A 17,351-nucleotide genomic window follows, 5' to 3' on the forward strand; every position below is an offset into this window, starting at 1 on the left:
GCCAATTGCAGGGCACATGTAGACAAACACTCATTCACATTCAAATTCACATATAAATAAATAAATAGTAATGATAGTCAAAAAATAAATGAAGACAAATTTGATAATTTGCCCGCCTCAATATATTGCCATCTATATGCGTCGGTTTTCCTCATCTCCCACCTCCAAACAGGCAGGAAGAGAGTTCACTCTGTATTAGTTTCACCACCTAGGAGAGTTTGTTCCGTCGAACAATGGCATGAACGGAATGAACCCTTTTGTCAGTCATACAATTTCTTTCTCTCAGTGGGTGGAGCCGCAACCCACAAGCGCTAGCCCATCCCATACCATCTCGCATAATCCCGGGACTTGTATACGGGCACCGCCAACCCCTTTAACCTGCAAGTCTGAAATATAATGTTGATCGGTCAAATGGTGAAAGCCATGGATGTCCAGTGAAGTGAAAGTATCAGCCGTGTCAGGAATGCTTTGCTATGATTGGTGTATATGACGTGAAGTGGGGTATGAGAAGGAAAGCCATATGGAATCCTAACCACGGTCTCTGCAGTAAAATTCTCTCTACATTTTGAGTGGAGCCATGTCATGAATGCTTTGCTATGATCAGTTCATATGTAGTGAAGAGGGGAGTGAGAAGGATATCAAATATTAATTTAATCTGCAAACTGTAGAATACCATAGTCCATGCAATGCAGTCAATGCAAAGTAAAAACCAAAAGGTTTTAGACCAAAGTTTAACCACATATGCATAGCCTACAGACTTGTGTGAGGTTAAGAGATCTTTTTCTTGTCTTGGTATTTTGAGGTTTTTTTCTGTTCACCAGTTGAAGCCTGACAGTATTGGATGTTGGGGAATGAACCCGTCCCGACTCGCACCCGCTTGTAGTAGCATACCGGCAGGTTAAACCGTACCATCACGAGTATGGGTTACATCACTACTGCTAACAAACACACAGACTACAGAATAGTGTAATGCTGTAGAAATTAGAAATGCTGTAGATTTATTCATTGTACTTTTCCCATAGACCCAATCTCATGTATTGTCTCGTGACACCCCTAATTATTCACTTTGAAATTGAGACAAATGTGAAAATATGCAATGGTAAATGGTGAAATCCAGGGTTTCAGATTTGGCGCTACCTTTTTTTTTTCTTTTTAAACTTCACCCTCGCTCATAAACACATTATAATATGGAACTGTCTGTATAGTCATTGTTGTCATTACTACTCCATACAATAGATGGTATTGTCACTCTGCTTCTTAGAACATCTCATACACACATACCACAACTGACTTTTTTTACATTTACATGTTGCAATGATATGATGTTACACGTTTTTGTATGACACAAACCAAAAACTTCCCTTTTACCCATCTACACACAAGCACAGAGTCTGCGTATTCAACTCTGATCAGGTTTTGCAACCTGGCCAATTATGCAAATTATTATTAACTACATAGCATAACTACACAGCATTAGACATAAGCATATGTGTTTTGAGGCAGGCCAGTATGTGCGTCATGTGTAACGTCAGTTTGTTAGTTAGTTAAACAAGCAGGAGGCGCAATGTTAATGAGTGGTGTTGTTTGATGTGCATATGAACCATTCTGAGGTTATGTGTGACCATCTGTAATAGTATTAAATAAATAAATGACCTGAAATGAATTATTTATAATAAATAAGTTAAATAATGCAGTTTCTATTGGAGTTTTACACAATGGCCTTACAAAGTTGCAACCAAACTGAATGCATGTAAGTTTTTCAATCCTTCAGACTGCAAGTGAATGGTTTTCTGCAGCTTATGCTATTGTATTACACTGCATATTGCTATCTACCTACAAAAAGAGGAACACCTCTCAGAATATAGACTTGTGTATCAAATCTCAAAGACACCTCATCTGAAAAAAATACATGTTTTTCTTTTCTCTCAAAGTTACGAATCCAAAACCTCCACATTTCTGCACACTACTCTACACTGGTGTTCAGTGAAATTCAAAAGAGTGTTCTAAACCTACTTTGTCCTTTTTCTGCTAATAGCCTCAAACACAATGATGAGTACAACAACTCCAGGAAACAAGTGACACAGTCTGGATGTACTTTTTTTAGTTCTCTTATCATTTTCCAACAAAGAGCAAAGGACACGAAAACAATGTGCGTCAGCTGATGGCTTGGCATCCATGAAAGACCTCAACTTTATGTGTGGAGGGTTTGCTTTGGAAAACAATGCTGACGTGATGATGGCATTTGATATAATTCAATATAAATTAACAAGCTTACTGACTATATGTCTACTATTTAAAAAAAAACGGTTGTGATGGATTTTGCTGGCTACATGTGCTACTATCTGCATTGGCTGCTGTTTAATTTTAGAAAAACTGTGAAAAAACAAGCTGAAAACTGGGATAAAATTAGTCGATCCACATGTTTTAAAAAAAAACACCTATTATCCCTTATGTACATGTACACAAATTCACCACTTGTTCTTTCAACGGTCCGATGCCAGAAAAGCAACCACTTTTACTACACATCCTCACATCTCTGGTCCATAATAAGGGAAGAGATATAACATGTAACATTACTCTGCTGCAAACACCATCTAAGTAGGGATAAATATCATTCATTGCATGACATTAAATCTGCTCACTTTGGGATTCTGATGTCAAATGAAGAATAAATAATAAAATGTGTGTTACTGTAAAAAAATACAAATTAAAAGGAAATGCAGCATCACACAAAACATGATGTAATTTAAAGGTGACACACTAATTGCTATTTTACTAAGAAAGGCTGTGATTATTTTTTTTTAATTTTGTTTGTGTGCCCTAAGTGGACAAAAGCTCAAACACAACAGAAACAAATATACCACTCCAATCATAAACAGTAGTTCACAGGGTATTGTTGTTTGGGGGATTGTTATGATATATAATGATGTACTAACTAAATCACACTGTATGCTTTCATTAAATGTTTTTTAAGCATTCAAAGTGACTACAGTTTCTGCTTCAGCTGCAATATTTGCTTGTGAACGTTGTTGTTGTTGTTACCAACCAGCAAGCGCCCATGACACGCGTGTTTCCCTCCTCTGCTGCACATGTGGGCCTGTTGGGCCTGCATTAACAACAAACGTGGAAGTGCTTAGAATAACACGTACCTGCTCTCTTGATATGCAGGGTAACGACGGTCTCCGGGGCATTTTACAGCTGCCATAATAGCTGCTCGATGTTTCTCCCAGGGAAACACAACTGGACCGTCTCCTGGCTCTGATCACCGGGACCTTCTCCTCTGAGCCTGAGCCCCCGCTCGGAGCGTCCCTCAGCGGGTAGCAGCGGTCGAAGCAGAGCCCCAGCAATGAGCCACAGAGCCCGGCCACGCAGGCGATCAGCGGTCTGAGAAGCTCAGGTAGCCCGCCTAAACTGGTGAAGGAGAGCAGCCACACCAGGCTGGCAAAGAGCAGTACGAGCACGCTGTGTTTGAGCTTCAGCGTGGGGACTAGCGTGAGCAGACCCACGCATCCCAATACGAACAACAACCTGCCCACCATTTGCATCTGGTGCTGCTCCTCTCCCCATTGCAAGAAGCGCAGCACCACAAAGTCCCCGAGGTAGCACGATGCTGGCAGTGACAGAAGCCACCACTGCCTGCCCTCCTTCTTTCTCCTCCGCAGGTAGAAGGTCAGGAAGAAGAAGGCACAGCCGATGCTGAAGAGCGGACTGGCGGACTGGGAGAACCCCGACACCACAGTCCGCAAATCCCAACGCACGTCACTTTGAGAGCTCCGGGACAGGAGCAAAGAAAGCGCCAAAACGACAACGGCGCCGACATGTATAGCAGAAACCTTGACAAGTTTGGACTCCAGAAAGTCTTCGCTGCAAAACCTGCACACATTGAACAAAAAGCCCCTGTGGTGGTCCTGTTTGAGGGGGGTGACGCAGCTCTTCACATAGCCGTTCCTGAAGCCCTCCGAGTTGTTTACACTCGCGCCTCCGTCGTGGTGCCTCGCTTTGCCGTGCGCAGCCTCTCCTTCCTCCCGCGCGGCCATGGCTCGACGACGGCGACTCCTGTAACCCCCCACGCCAAAGCCCCACTCGACGACAATTAACGCCGCCTTAACGCTGTACTACATGACGGCGACAACGCTCCATGGTGGCTCCCAGTAACATGCTCCAGCAGTGGCACTAAAGAATGAAGGTGAGATGTTGTTTTTACACCGAACGCTCTCGCTGTCGACCCCTACAGGACACAACTTGCATGGCAAGGAGTCACTGTCCTCTCAGAACAGCCAGGTGATGGCCCAGTCGAATGCACTTGTGACCTCCATCCATTTTTTAACTGTACCTCTTGTCCTCACTGGGGTTGCGGGAGCCTATGCTGGAGCCTATCCCAGTTGACTTTGGGCGAGAGGCAGGTTTCACAAGTGAAAACACATGTCAATTTTACACATGCAAACAACACTCGAAAATAATCTGTGAACCTGTGCCAAACATCCATTGTACATTTCATGAAAAAACATTTAAAACAATTCTCATCACCAGTACATATGTGTAGTTTTTGTGTGACATAATGCAGAGGCCTTCAAAATTAAGCACATATATAAATATAGACACAGATTTCCTAAATTATATTTTGTTTTATCCGAAGCCCAGACTCAGTCTACTTAAGAACTTTAGAACTCTTCTTTTTATAGCATAAGCAAATTATAAAGAGAGAAACACAGCAACAACAAATAGATATGAAAAGTAATATCGGTTTTTGAAATATATTTTCGGGCTTGTCGTTTGACCCTCCAGAGATACCGTAGCAGTGATGTGGCTCTCAAGCAGTCCACGTTCCACGTCACGAGGAAGTAGTGGCGACCCGATGAGGCAGCTCAACGAACGGGGCTACTGACTTTTGTAAATGTAAATAACATAACTACACTGCGAAGGCCTCTTTGGAACACATTGTTCGTAATTCCAAGTAAGTTATGCGTTTATCATTTGTCTATACTGTTAACCATGTTGATGTTTTCTGTCCCATCCGTGGCAAGACAGCTGGCTAGCATTACAGCAGTGTCCTCCATTTCATCGCATTGGCCTAAGAAGCTAAGCTGTCGCTAGCTTAGCTTGGATAGTTGCAAAAATACGGTTATTTTGCAAAGTAACTGATTGACTAAACAATTGTTGTTTACGTGTATGTATAAATATGTTATTGAGTCGCTGTCGAAGTGCACGGTTGTCAGCATTACGATTGGGTCCTTGCCGATTATTATACGTGTCAGTTTCTTGTCATTCATTTGGTATTTACTTAATCATTTTGAGCTTGCAGTGTATTACAACCCCCGCTTTTAATGTAAATTTAAACATTCATCTTCAACCTTGTACGGGTATTGCTGGTATTTTTTTTACTGCATGCAATATTAACTCATACAGAACCATACCAACACTAATTACACAGTGATGTTTTATATTCCATTGAACACCCATTATATATATATATTTTATGAATCTTAAATAAGTATAGACATGGTTTTACAGTTACAATTTTGAATACCCATTATTAGGGGTGTCACGATTCATTTTGGTAACGATTCGATTTGTATCACGATTCGTGGTTGTCAGAACGATTCAATGACAATATTGGTTACTTTGCACCAATACAATCGAAACGATTCTGGAACCTTTTAGCCAAAAATGCAGCCAGAGTGACTGTGATATGAATGCTTGGACACTGGGCGTTGCAGGTTAAGTTTCCTAGACTTTCGTTGTTCTTTGTAAGGGAATCGATTATAAATTAATTATGGAAGCAGTAAACAAAAATTTTATTGCAAATGCATTCACATTTCATTTGAATGAAGTGCAACTAACACTTACCCATGGTGCCTTAATAGGTGGTTGGAGAGATTTGCCGTGTTGCCATGGTGTTTTACCCAACCTTTGCATATCCTACAATGAGCAAGTTGACTTATTTAGAACATCTAAAAGCAAAAGTCTGTGTTTCCACACACTGCACTGCAATGGTGGCTTAATTATTTGTTCCTCGACACATGTCCTTGTGTTGTCTGCTGGCGTGTGGCAATGACATCACAACCAGGCAGACTGAATCAAGTAACATTTAACGTTACAATCCAAAGGAGGAGGCAGGTCCAGACAGAAATGGTTGGCTTTTCAGTGATGTCAAACGGCGATTGTTACGATACATTGGACTAGGGCCTCTGCCAGCCAAGGGTGGTCATTTGGATGGTATCACCTTTGTTAGTATCCCATTCAGATGTAATGATACCCCTGGATCCACATGAGAAGCCATCTCTGAACCGGGGGTGGTGGCCACCTGTCTGGACTTGCCTCCTTGAGGTGATACATAGATTGGAACTTGTACCGAGCTGTCTTTTCTACTATGAACGGTGCGGGTCTTTGACCATGAACTGATGAGGCATGCTCAGGTGTGAGGCGAAGTGTCTTATTATCTTATTCATTATTATAAGAAATATTACAAAACGTTAGATTAAAACAGTGCTTCACAAGAATATTTACTTTGAAAAGTCTACTTATGTAAATCTAAAGCATGTATATCTTATATCTGCAGATATTCAGTGTGGTGAACAATATTTTTCATTCATTCATCCAGTAACTTGTATTGCAGATTTTCTTCAACAGTTTTAAAATCTCTTGTCATTCAATGTTGACTCATACTACTGATTATGTGCTCACTGCAGGTGACATATTTTGGATTTCTTCAAGACCATTCCAAGTCCAGCAGCAAAATGACCGCTGCAGAGAACGTTTGCTACACTTTGATCAATGTCGCATCGGACTCCGAGCCCCCCTCCGAAGTCAGCCTAAAAACTGACCTGGGTAATTGAGCCTTCTAGATTTATTTGATGAAGTCAAATGGGTAGACCAGTCTGATTTGGCAGGTTATTCATAAAAGGTGGTGGATTAAATATCACTGCTGTAAATGTATATTGATTTTTTTTAAATGTAGGGAGTATCTGAAAATCCGTTTTATTGTATATACAGAATGTATTAGCCATACACAATAACCTGCCATACACAATAACCTATTAAATATTATTTAAAACATTGAAATATTTGTAATTTCTTGCTGTCATGGCTCCTAGTAATTATGCTGTTGTGATCCGTGACCAATGGTAATGGTTGTTTTGTTCATTTTGTCCACAGAAAAGGGGGAGATTAAAGCAAAGACTGAAGCACTGAAGAAAGTTATCATTATGATTCTGAATGGTGAGAAGTTGCCAGGGCTGCTGATGACCATCATCCGCTTTGTGCTGCCCCTTCAAGACCACACCATTAAAAAACTGCTTCTGGTTTTCTGGGAGATTGTTCCCAAAACCACTCCAGATGGCAAGCTGCTTCAGGAGATGATCCTGGTCTGTGATGCCTACAGGAAGGTATGATAACAAATCTTAGATCTGTGTTGTTGCATAACCTCAAAAGAGGTTCATAAAGCTACTTATACGGTTTTAAAATCACTTAATATGAAACTGTACCTTCCATTTCAGGACCTGCAGCATCCCAATGAGTTCATCCGAGGCTCCACTCTTCGTTTCCTGTGCAAGTTGAAAGAGTCTGAGCTGCTTGAGCCTCTCATGCCTGCGATCCGTGCATGTCTGGAGCATCGACACAGTTATGTCCGCAGAAATGCTGTCCTGGCCATTTACACTATCTACAGGTACAAAGTTAAATATCATTGTATGTATTTTGGTTGAAACCCACTCTCGCTTGACGATCTTTATTTCGTTCAGGAACTTTGAACATCTCATCCCAGACGCTCCAGAGCTAATCCATGATTTCCTTGTAAACGAAAAAGATTCAAGCTGTAAGAGGAATGCTTTCATGATGCTGATCCATGCAGATCAGGTCAGTGACAGACAAAATGTTGTATGCTTATTGTGAACAAGTAATTTAACACCTAACACAACCATTCCCAATGACCCGGCTAATTGGAATAATTTCCTCCAGGATCGAGCCCTGGACTACCTCAGCACATGTATTGACCAAGTTCATACTTTTGGCGACATTCTCCAGCTTGTCATTGTGGAACTGATTTACAAAGTGAGTCTTGCCTTTTTATTGCTGTCCATGAAGCAAAATTGATCTATCATGCACTGAAGATCTGGTTGTTTTTTTCCACTCATTAGGTGTGTCATGCAAACCCATCTGAGCGTGCCCGATTCATCCGTTGCATCTACAACCTACTGCAGTCCTCCAGCCCCGCTGTAAAATATGAAGCAGCTGGCACACTCGTAACCCTCTCCAGTGCACCCACAGCTATTAAGGTACACTGTCACTATTTCAAAGTTTATACCACATATTTGAATACAGTTCATGGTTCCTTCATAGGTGTTTCCAAAACTGTTGTTTTTTCCAGGCAGCTGCCCAGTGCTACATTGATTTGATTATCAAGGAGAGTGACAACAACGTGAAACTTATTGTCTTGGATCGTCTGATTGAACTGAAGGAGCATCCCACTCATGAGCGTGTCCTCCAGGTGCCTTAAATTCTTCCTGTCTGTAGCTTTTCTTGTAAGCAACCACTTTAATGGAATGCTTTTTATTGCTAATACAGAGCATCTACACTAATAAAAAGCAAACCTTATTGTACATGATTTCTTAATACTTTTCTCTAATTTGGATAAGTGTTTTTTATAAGACATTGCATTACATATGATCCAACAGGTGGAGCTGCAATGGGAAAACCTCTTCAACACTGAACATTTGTTTAAAAAGTTATGTTATTTGTTTAGTTTAGAAAATCTTACATGTAGGTTGTCAATATGCAACACATACACAGCGCATCCCAGTTAAGAATTCCGATTGAATTCCAACCCATGCTTTCTATATTCAGGACCTAGTAATGGACATCCTGCGTGTTCTCGGCACTCCTGACTTGGAAGTGAGAAAGAAGACTTTGCAGCTGGCACTGGACCTTGTGTCATCTCGCAATGTGGAAGAGGTCTGTCTAGTTGTATGCGCTGTGCTTTCATGTTTGTGGCATTAACTAAAGTACGACACTGCTTACATTTTCAGTTGGTGATAGTTTTAAAGAAAGAGGTGATCAAGACAAACAACGTCACAGAACACGAAGATACAGACAAGTATCGGCAGCTGTTGGTGCGCACGCTTCACTCTTGCAGTGTGCGCTTCCCTGACATGGCAGCCAATGTCATTCCTGTGGTGAGCTTCGTTTTTAAACTTTTTTTATGAGCCAGAGCTCGGACCAAAAGTACATTTTTGTGTAATACATTAATACTGTGATATATCATGATATAATTATGTATTGATACAATTTACAGCTGATGGAATTCTTAAGTGATACTAATGAAGCAGCTGCCGCTGATGTTCTGGAGTTTGTGCGCGAAGCAATTCAAAGGTTTGACACCTTGAGACCGCTTATCATTGAGAAGATGCTGGAAGTCTTCCATGCCATCAAAACCGTCAAGTAAGTTTTTCATCAGTGGCTATTTCCCCTCATTGATTTTATATGGAAGCACACTGTAATTTTTAATGATTTTATAACAAACCTATAACTAACAAGATCTCATTAAACTTGAAGCAAACATGAATTGGTACATAATGATGTAAACGGCATGATTTCTGGCATCTGTAAATATTGATGATTGGTTACCACAGTGGTTTTCAAAGTATGTGGCACATATCCCCCTCGGAGGTGCCAGACCACTTGCCCTGGATTACCATATTAATGTAGTCTCATATATTCCTGTATATTTCACCTTCCTATGAAAACGAGACCACTTTGTGACTTTTTTGTCCAACATTACAGAATTTACAGAGGAGCACTATGGATCTTAGGTGAATACTGCAGCACAAAAGAAGACATTCAAAGTGTGATGACAGAAGTACGCAGATCACTGGGAGAGGTATGTACAGCCAGAAATGTGTTGTGTGACTGTCAGTGACACCATGAAATATGTCACAAATATTTGACTATATCCCTGTTAAATGCACAGATTCCAATTGTAGAAAATGAGATAAAGAAAGAGACAGGTGAGTTGAAACCAGAGGATGAAGTCAGTGCCGCTCCAGCTCAGAAACTGGTGACAGAGATGGGTACTTACGTGACACAGAGTGCCCTCAGCTCCTCTAGGCCATCCAAGAAGGATGAAGATAGGTAAGAAATTGTTGTGCACATTGTTTCTGCTTAGGAATTTGGACTCAAATATCCCCACTGCCGTTTCAGGCCTCCGTTGAGAGGCTTCCTGATGGATGGAGACTTTTACGTGGCTGCTTCTTTAGCTACCACCCTGACCAAAGTGGCTTTGCGCTATGTTGCAATGGTGCAAGATAAAAAGAGACAAAATGTAAATGTGGCTCTTCTGCATTCATTAAAACAAAATATGCAACATACCCCATGTCCAACTAACCTTGCTACCCTTATCAGTCTTTTCTTGCAGAGGCCATGCTGATCATGGTTACTGTGCTGCACCTGGGGAAGTCCTCACTGCCCAAGAAGCCAATTACAGACGATGATGTGGACCGCATTTGGCTTTGCTTGAGGGTCCTGTCAGAGTGCTCGCCACTCATGAATGACATCTTCAACAAGGAGTGTCGCAAATCCCTGTCACATATGCTGACTGTCAGACTGGAGGAGGAGAAGTTGTCACAAAAGGTAAATATGCGTGACTTGAATGTCAGAACCTCTTCAAATTTTTGACATTTGAGCAGAGCAGCACAGGAGTGTTTAAATGTTACAATTCATCTTTGGACCGTGTTAATAGAAATGCCATTGTCCCTGGTTTTCCTTCTCACTACAGAAAGAATCGGAGAAGCGTAATGTAACAGTGCAGGCAGACGACCCCATCTCCTTCATGCAGCTCACAGCCAAAAATGAGATGGCTTCTAAGGAAGACCAGTTTCAGCTCAGTTTGCTGGCTGCAATGGGCAACACTCAGAGAAAGGAGGCTGCTGATCCCCTGGCTTCCAAACTCAACAAGGTAAAGTGTTTAGTAATGTATACACTGTGCTTCACAGTCATAAAAAGCAGCATTAATTTATCCAATAAATGGTCACACAGTAATATTTTGTTGGAACTCCTGTAGCTTAGATTATGGCACACATGCGATATGGTATGCCATGTCAGAACATTTATTTCTGTCCATCTGTCCCCATGTTTTTGTATTGTATTTAGCGGACTATCCCAAAGATTCTCGGTGGGGTTTCAAGAAAAAAAAATCTATTGATGCAAACACAGGTCATTCAGTATATTCAACTAGTGAGCTGATCTCATTCTTTGGGCACAGTGTTGCTCCATCCTAGACCTGATCAAGAGGCAGCGTGCAGCCGTCCCTTGCCACCAGTTCGAATTTCATGACTTCACTCTATTTTTCAAAAATATATTAATAAATCATGCTATTTCACAGTTGAATGTGACATATTTGGAAAAAAATGCATATTGAAGCAAATTTTGCAATTCAGTCAGAGGCGGTCTAAATGATATGTAGCATTCCACACTGGTCACTCTGTGTCAGAAATGTTAGGTGAGACACACAAACGTCAGACTTACAGCCACTCATTCATGTTGATGCTGACTTTGCTCATTATTAATATTCCCATATGGTGGCTGTTGCATTTGGCTTTATAATCATCTTGTTTCCTCCAAATTTCTAGTACATTACCCTGCATTGCTCCTCATGAGGCTCCATTGCTGCACTGTGCGTGTGCGTGCATGTGTGTGAGTGGGTGGCGGCCGGCTACCCCCCACAGAGATAAAGCAACTGAATGACTGACAATTTCTGAACAAGAAATCTTGTCACATTTTAATCACATGAGCGCTTGTGACACCACTGGTGGTTATTGATGGTTATTGCACAGGCGTGCCTTTGGCTGGCCACAATAGAAGGCCACTCCAAAAATTTTTCGGCGTTTTAGCACATAGCACAATGCCACAGTTATAAACCCTCTCCAAAAGGTGTGTACTTGCTTAAATTAATCTGAGCTAACTAAGGACAGCCATGATTTTTGCATGTAATTCTCAATTGAACATGAGCAAATCTTTTTGTTCATCCCTTTTAGGTAACCCAGCTTACAGGCTTCTCAGACCCTGTGTATGCTGAAGCCTACGTTCATGTCAACCAGTATGATATTGTGCTGGATGTGCTGGTGGTCAATCAAACCAGTGACACACTTCAGAACTGCACGCTAGAGCTTGCGACTTTAGGTAAGTTCAGTTCCGTGTTTGATCCCAACAGTTGCCGTGTTGCATCTCTTCTTATGAAAGACCTTTTCCACAGGTGACCTCAAGCTGGTTGAGAAGCCCTCCCCTCTTACTCTGGCCCCCCATGACTTTGCTAACATCAAAGCCAATGTCAAAGTGGCTTCTACTGAAAATGGCATCATCTTTGGCAACATAGGTAAGGGAGCTAGTGAAGTAGTATATAATCTAATGGGACTTTGTTTATAAAGTTTTTGATTTTTTTTGTCTGCAGTGTATGATGTGTCAGGAGCTGCAAGCGACAGGAACTGTGTTGTCCTCAGTGATATCCACATTGACATCATGGACTACATCCAGCCAGCCTCCTGTACTGATGCTGAATTCAGACAAATGTGGGCTGAGTTTGAATGGGAAAACAAGGTAGTTCTGTTGTTAAGGAGCTGCATTTTATTATTTTTGTAAACCTATTTATAACTGTTTTTTTTCCTTGTTAGGTGACTGTAAATACAAACATCACTGATCTGAACGAGTACCTCCAACATATCCTCAAGTCCACAAACATGAAGTGCCTGACACCAGAGAAGGTCTGCTATAACCATAATGACAACAAATACACACAATACATGTCATACCCTTTTATGCATTTTACCCTGCTTTGTTTTCTAAATAATCATTGTTTATGTTTTTTTTATTTTTGTTTTGGTTCAACCAGGCATCGTCTGGTTTCTGTGGTTTCATGGCTGCCAACCTTTACGCTCGTTCTATCTTTGGCGAAGACGCTCTGGCTAATGTCAGCATTGAGAAGCCCATCCACCTGGGGCCTGAGGCTCCTGTCAACGGACACATACGTATTAGAGCAAAAAGTCAGGTGGGTCACAGCTGCTGCAGCAGGAGTCTTGTTCATCTCTACTCTACTATCTAATTTAATGCATTAAATAGCCAAATATTTCAAAATGCAGATTACCACAACTATCAGTATGTGTCGGGTATATTCATATTCATCACTTGTTCGTCCTACAGGGAATGGCCTTGAGCCTGGGTGACAAGATCAACCTCTCCCAAAAGAAGGCAAATCTCTGAAAGAACTCCAATCTTATGCTTCTTACTTTGTAAAAGTCACCCACTTTATGTACTACCCTTTTTGCTTCCTTGCAACTCAGCACATTTAGAACTCTGACACTTTTTTTTTTTACATCACTAGTCTCAGATATGTACTCATTCCTGTTTCATTTTAAATAAATGTGCATTAGAAGATCCACTTAAGATGTATTCATTAATTGATATATCTTAAATGTGTCAGGATTAAATAAACAGTTCAGATCAATATCAGTCAAAAGCTTTGCTTCATTTGTACATGTTTCATTAACAATACCACATGCTATATTTCCTTAAAATTGTGTTTATCACTCAACAGCAGAAATTACCAGGTGTCTAGTTATTCCAGAGGCCTTTTATTTGGACAAATACAGTATAATACAATATACTGTATGTATGATAACACATGTATGAGTGTATATTATCATTATACAGCATTGTATTACACCCTTCATAATTTACTTAAGACTAGGTCACTGTTGTTTTCTTCCAAGTAATGATCGAGTTAAAGTGGCTCTACAAAATAGTATTGATAATTTTATATGCAATATTATGTAAGTTCCTCAGAAGCCATGTGACATGTAACCAAAGCAGCTGAATTTCAGTGTGGCACAGTTGTTCAATCCTGGTAATAAAAAAAATAGTGAAATAACGTTGATGCAATAAAAAGCAGATCAAGCTCTGCTCATGATTAACTATAAATATTGAATGATTCAATTCCTACCCCTATGATAATAACTTGTGTCAAATAGACTTGTTTGGTCCCACCAGTGGAGGGATTCCCACGTGAGTTGTGCAAGATAACTCAAGGCTGCAATTGGAATCCCTCAAATGCTTGATACAGACCTGATCAAAATTCAAAGACCGCTTGAAAAATAGCTAGAATTGACCTTTTTCAAATTTGGAGCTTAATAAAGTTTTAAGTAGAGCTATGCAAAAACAAGAAGGGGAGTGTGCACAAAAAGCACTTTGAGAAGGTCATGTATTGAAAACAACAAACTGAAATAGGCAGTTTATCAGCTGATCAAAAGACCATCGCTCAAAAAAATTACAAAAAACTCTCCAGAACAAAACATCTCTCAGTAGGACTAATGAGTAGCTCCACTGTTCTTGTTAATGACTTCAAATATTGGTTTGGGCATGCTTGATGTGAGTGTTTCCAGGAGGCTTTTTGGGAATGTTAGAACTGGTGAAGATTGCTTAACAGAGGGCACCAAATGTCTAAAACTGATGGCCATTTTCATTAACTTCCCTTGCCATACACCCCCAATGTTCTCTATGGGATTTAAATCGGGGGAACATGCAGGATGGTCCAAAAGAGTGATGTTATTCTCCCTGAAGAAGTCCTTGGTCCAGCGTTATCCTGTTGAAAAACCCAGCTGTTACCACACAGACAAGGGCCCTTAGTCATGAGGGATGCCTGCTGCAACATCTGCAAATAACCATCAACCGTTTGACAACCCTGCACTACCTGAAGCTCCAGTGTTCCACTGAATAAAAAAAGCACCCATGATGGGGTGCTCCTTAGGTCAAATAACCAATTGAACTAATCTGTAAGTGGTTAGCATTCACCCTGAGGCTACAGACTGCATTTAAGAGTAGCTCTTTGACGCTAGATGGCAGTAAAGACCACATTGGTCAGCTTTGTGATTAGTTCAATGTCAGATGTTTCATCCGGAAACTAACATGTTGGTTTGTGGGGCCATTTCAGTTGTCTTGTGTATGAATTCATAAATTAAAATTATTGTTGAAACGGTGCATACTCACAAATTATTCAGCTTTCAATGTTGTGTGTTTTCTTATTTCACCCGTAGTATTATAAGGCTTATTGTAAGAGAAACAAGTAATATGATCTATGTAATTAAAGGATGGACATATTTGTTGGACATATATACATCACGTAAATGATCTTACGTATTTAAAACATGTATGCCCAGTGGTGTGAAAAAGTGTTTGGCATGTTTGTCTCACATGTTTCAGATCATCAAAAAAATGTAAATATTAGTCAATGACAACACAACTGAACACTGAACTGAATGCAGTTTTATGCAAACCTACTTGGCCATGTGTGAAAAAGGGATTGCCCTAGAAACACTCCGACCTGGAAGACTTGCTGTGATAAATGGAACCATGAATTCTGCCGTCTACCAACAAATCCTGAAGGACAATGTCCGGGCATCCGTCTTTGACCTCAATCAGAACCCAGCGTGGGTTCTGCAGCAGGACAATGATCCACAACACAACAGTAAGTCCACCTCTGAATGGCTGAAACACGGTTTTACACCACCTTATATGTGCCCTGTCATGTGACATCTCATAGTGTACCCCGCCTCTCAAAGTATGGGATAGGCTCCAGCTCACCTATGACCCCAATGAGGGCAAGTGCTATAGAAAATGAATGAATCTTCCTCTTTTGTATACACTCAATTAGGGAATAGTCTTGCCGATCCGGTACCGATCCTTTTATACTCTTATATCTTTGTATATATATATATATATATATATATATATATATATATATATATATATATATACATATATATATATATATACATATATATAAAGATTATAAAGTATTTTTATAAATATAAAGTAATATATATAAAGTATATTTATATATACCTTATATCTACCTTTATATCATTTTATGCAACCAAAGTACTGCTGAATTTACTTTTATTGCTCAGCATGACCAGCTTTTGTAACAAACCTCTCTGAGTCGACCAAATAATCCAAGTAATCCAACAAAAGTCCATCCATCCATCCAGGCTGGAGCCTATCCCAGCTGACTTTGGGCATGGAACAGGCCACCATAAAATCCTGCTACCATAAAATCTCATAGCATGGGAAGCGGAATTAAAATGTTACTTTCTAAAATGTTACTATACCTGGTATCTAAACAATACTGGCTGGAATTAGTCATATTGCAATATGACACTTTTGTCAAATTGTATTGTGTGATTGTTTGGAATTAAACATGTTTGTGTGTATGTGTGTGCGCGCGCAGGCTGCTGTTTGTGGACAAAAATGCGTGACTGCGTGACATTAGTCTCCGGACAAGGCTGCAGGGGTGAGCATATGTGTGTGCGAGCGCGCACGACTCTGCCCCCTCGCGGCAGACGATAGTACTTGTCCGGCGGATGTCTTCTGGCTGCACACATCTTGTTGAGCGTCGCAGTAGTGTTGTCGAACCTCATACACGGTGAGGCGTATGGACCGGCGCCCGTAAGCTACCTCCTGGACTCCTCTCTGCTCCTCCGTCTCAACCGACGAGCCCAATTTCGGCACCTTTTTCGGGCCTTCTCTCGATTGCGCAGTGGAAGAGGAGAAAAGTGGGGCTTGGTGCGGCTCTGTGGTGAAGGCGGCGGCGGCGGCGGTGAAGTGTCCTCGATGGCAGGCTGGAAGGACGGCTCGGTCCAGGAGAAGTATCGGCTGGTTGTTGTCGGAGGCGGCGGTGTCGGCAAATCGGCCTTGACAATCCAGTTTATTCAGGTCAGTGAGGCTATGTTCCCTCCCTCCCTCTGTTGCCCAAAACACTGCACGATGGCCGGGGACAGGGCTCCGTGAAGCGGGCACCGGGGGTTTGTTTTCTTCGCCGCTACTTTGCAGGCCTGCATCAACTTAGCGAAGGGCGATTTGTTTGGGAGTAAAGCTTATTTTGTTAGATAAATGTTGGCATTCAATGCACCCCCCACTACTACGACTACTACACTATTTAGAAGAAAGGGGAAGTTAGTTTTTTACTTGTGGCTTGTTCTATTTGACAGTAACTAAGTCAACCACTTAATTCATTGTTATTGGACTAGTGCACACACCTCATGAGAGATAGTAGCAGAGGAAAAGTTGCATTCAAGTTGTCTCATCCGTTCAGAAACAGAACATTATGGCAGAACCGACAAGAGAAGAGTCCAAACTCAATCACATGAGAAATGTGCTGAAGCACACAGTTGAAATGTGTTTCACTTGACTGATTGTAAGCAGGAGCAACAGCACAAGGTGTCCATAAACTTGGTGTTGTGGAACCCCTTTCTTCTGACTGGAGACCACCCATCTCTCCTAAAGGTTTTAGACTTTTACACTATGCTTGAAAT

General features: G+C 41.1%; 3 protein-coding genes across 3 annotated transcripts in view; 2 read left to right on the forward strand and 1 right to left on the reverse strand.

Annotated features, from left to right (window-relative positions):
* Positions 1 to 4,190, reverse strand: part of pde3b (phosphodiesterase 3B) — a 39,246-nt gene extending 35,056 nt beyond the window's left edge. Inside the window, exon 1 of the mRNA XM_058088495.1 lies at positions 3,150 to 4,190. Within this exon, the coding sequence (XP_057944478.1) occupies positions 3,150 to 4,037 (888 nt within the window). The 5' untranslated portion in view covers positions 4,038 to 4,190. The remainder of the gene's footprint in view (positions 1 to 3,149) is intronic.
* copb1 (COPI coat complex subunit beta 1) lies at positions 3,156 to 13,489 on the forward strand. Its single transcript, XM_058088496.1, has 22 exons — positions 3,156 to 4,186; positions 6,690 to 6,828; positions 7,156 to 7,385; positions 7,497 to 7,666; positions 7,740 to 7,854; positions 7,957 to 8,049; positions 8,136 to 8,273; positions 8,366 to 8,485; positions 8,842 to 8,949; positions 9,024 to 9,170; positions 9,290 to 9,435; positions 9,778 to 9,874; positions 9,965 to 10,125; positions 10,195 to 10,315; positions 10,396 to 10,623; positions 10,769 to 10,948; positions 12,027 to 12,171; positions 12,245 to 12,364; positions 12,440 to 12,585; positions 12,660 to 12,749; positions 12,878 to 13,033; positions 13,186 to 13,489. The coding sequence occupies exons 1-22, from the start codon at positions 4,181 to 4,183 to the stop codon at positions 13,243 to 13,245; spliced, it is 2,916 nt and encodes a 971-aa protein (XP_057944479.1). The 5' UTR covers positions 3,156 to 4,180; the 3' UTR covers positions 13,246 to 13,489.
* Positions 13,490 to 16,354: 2,865 nt separating this feature from the next.
* Positions 16,355 to 17,351, forward strand: part of rras2 (RAS related 2) — a 29,578-nt gene continuing 28,581 nt past the window's right edge. The window contains exon 1 of the mRNA XM_058089049.1: positions 16,355 to 16,752. Within this exon, the coding sequence (XP_057945032.1) occupies positions 16,651 to 16,752 (102 nt within the window). The 5' untranslated portion in view covers positions 16,355 to 16,650. The remainder of the gene's footprint in view (positions 16,753 to 17,351) is intronic.

Source organism: Doryrhamphus excisus, chromosome 12 (genome assembly GCF_030265055.1).
Source record: "Doryrhamphus excisus isolate RoL2022-K1 chromosome 12, RoL_Dexc_1.0, whole genome shotgun sequence".
In the NCBI taxonomy this organism is placed as follows: domain Eukaryota; kingdom Metazoa; phylum Chordata; class Actinopteri; order Syngnathiformes; family Syngnathidae; genus Doryrhamphus; species Doryrhamphus excisus.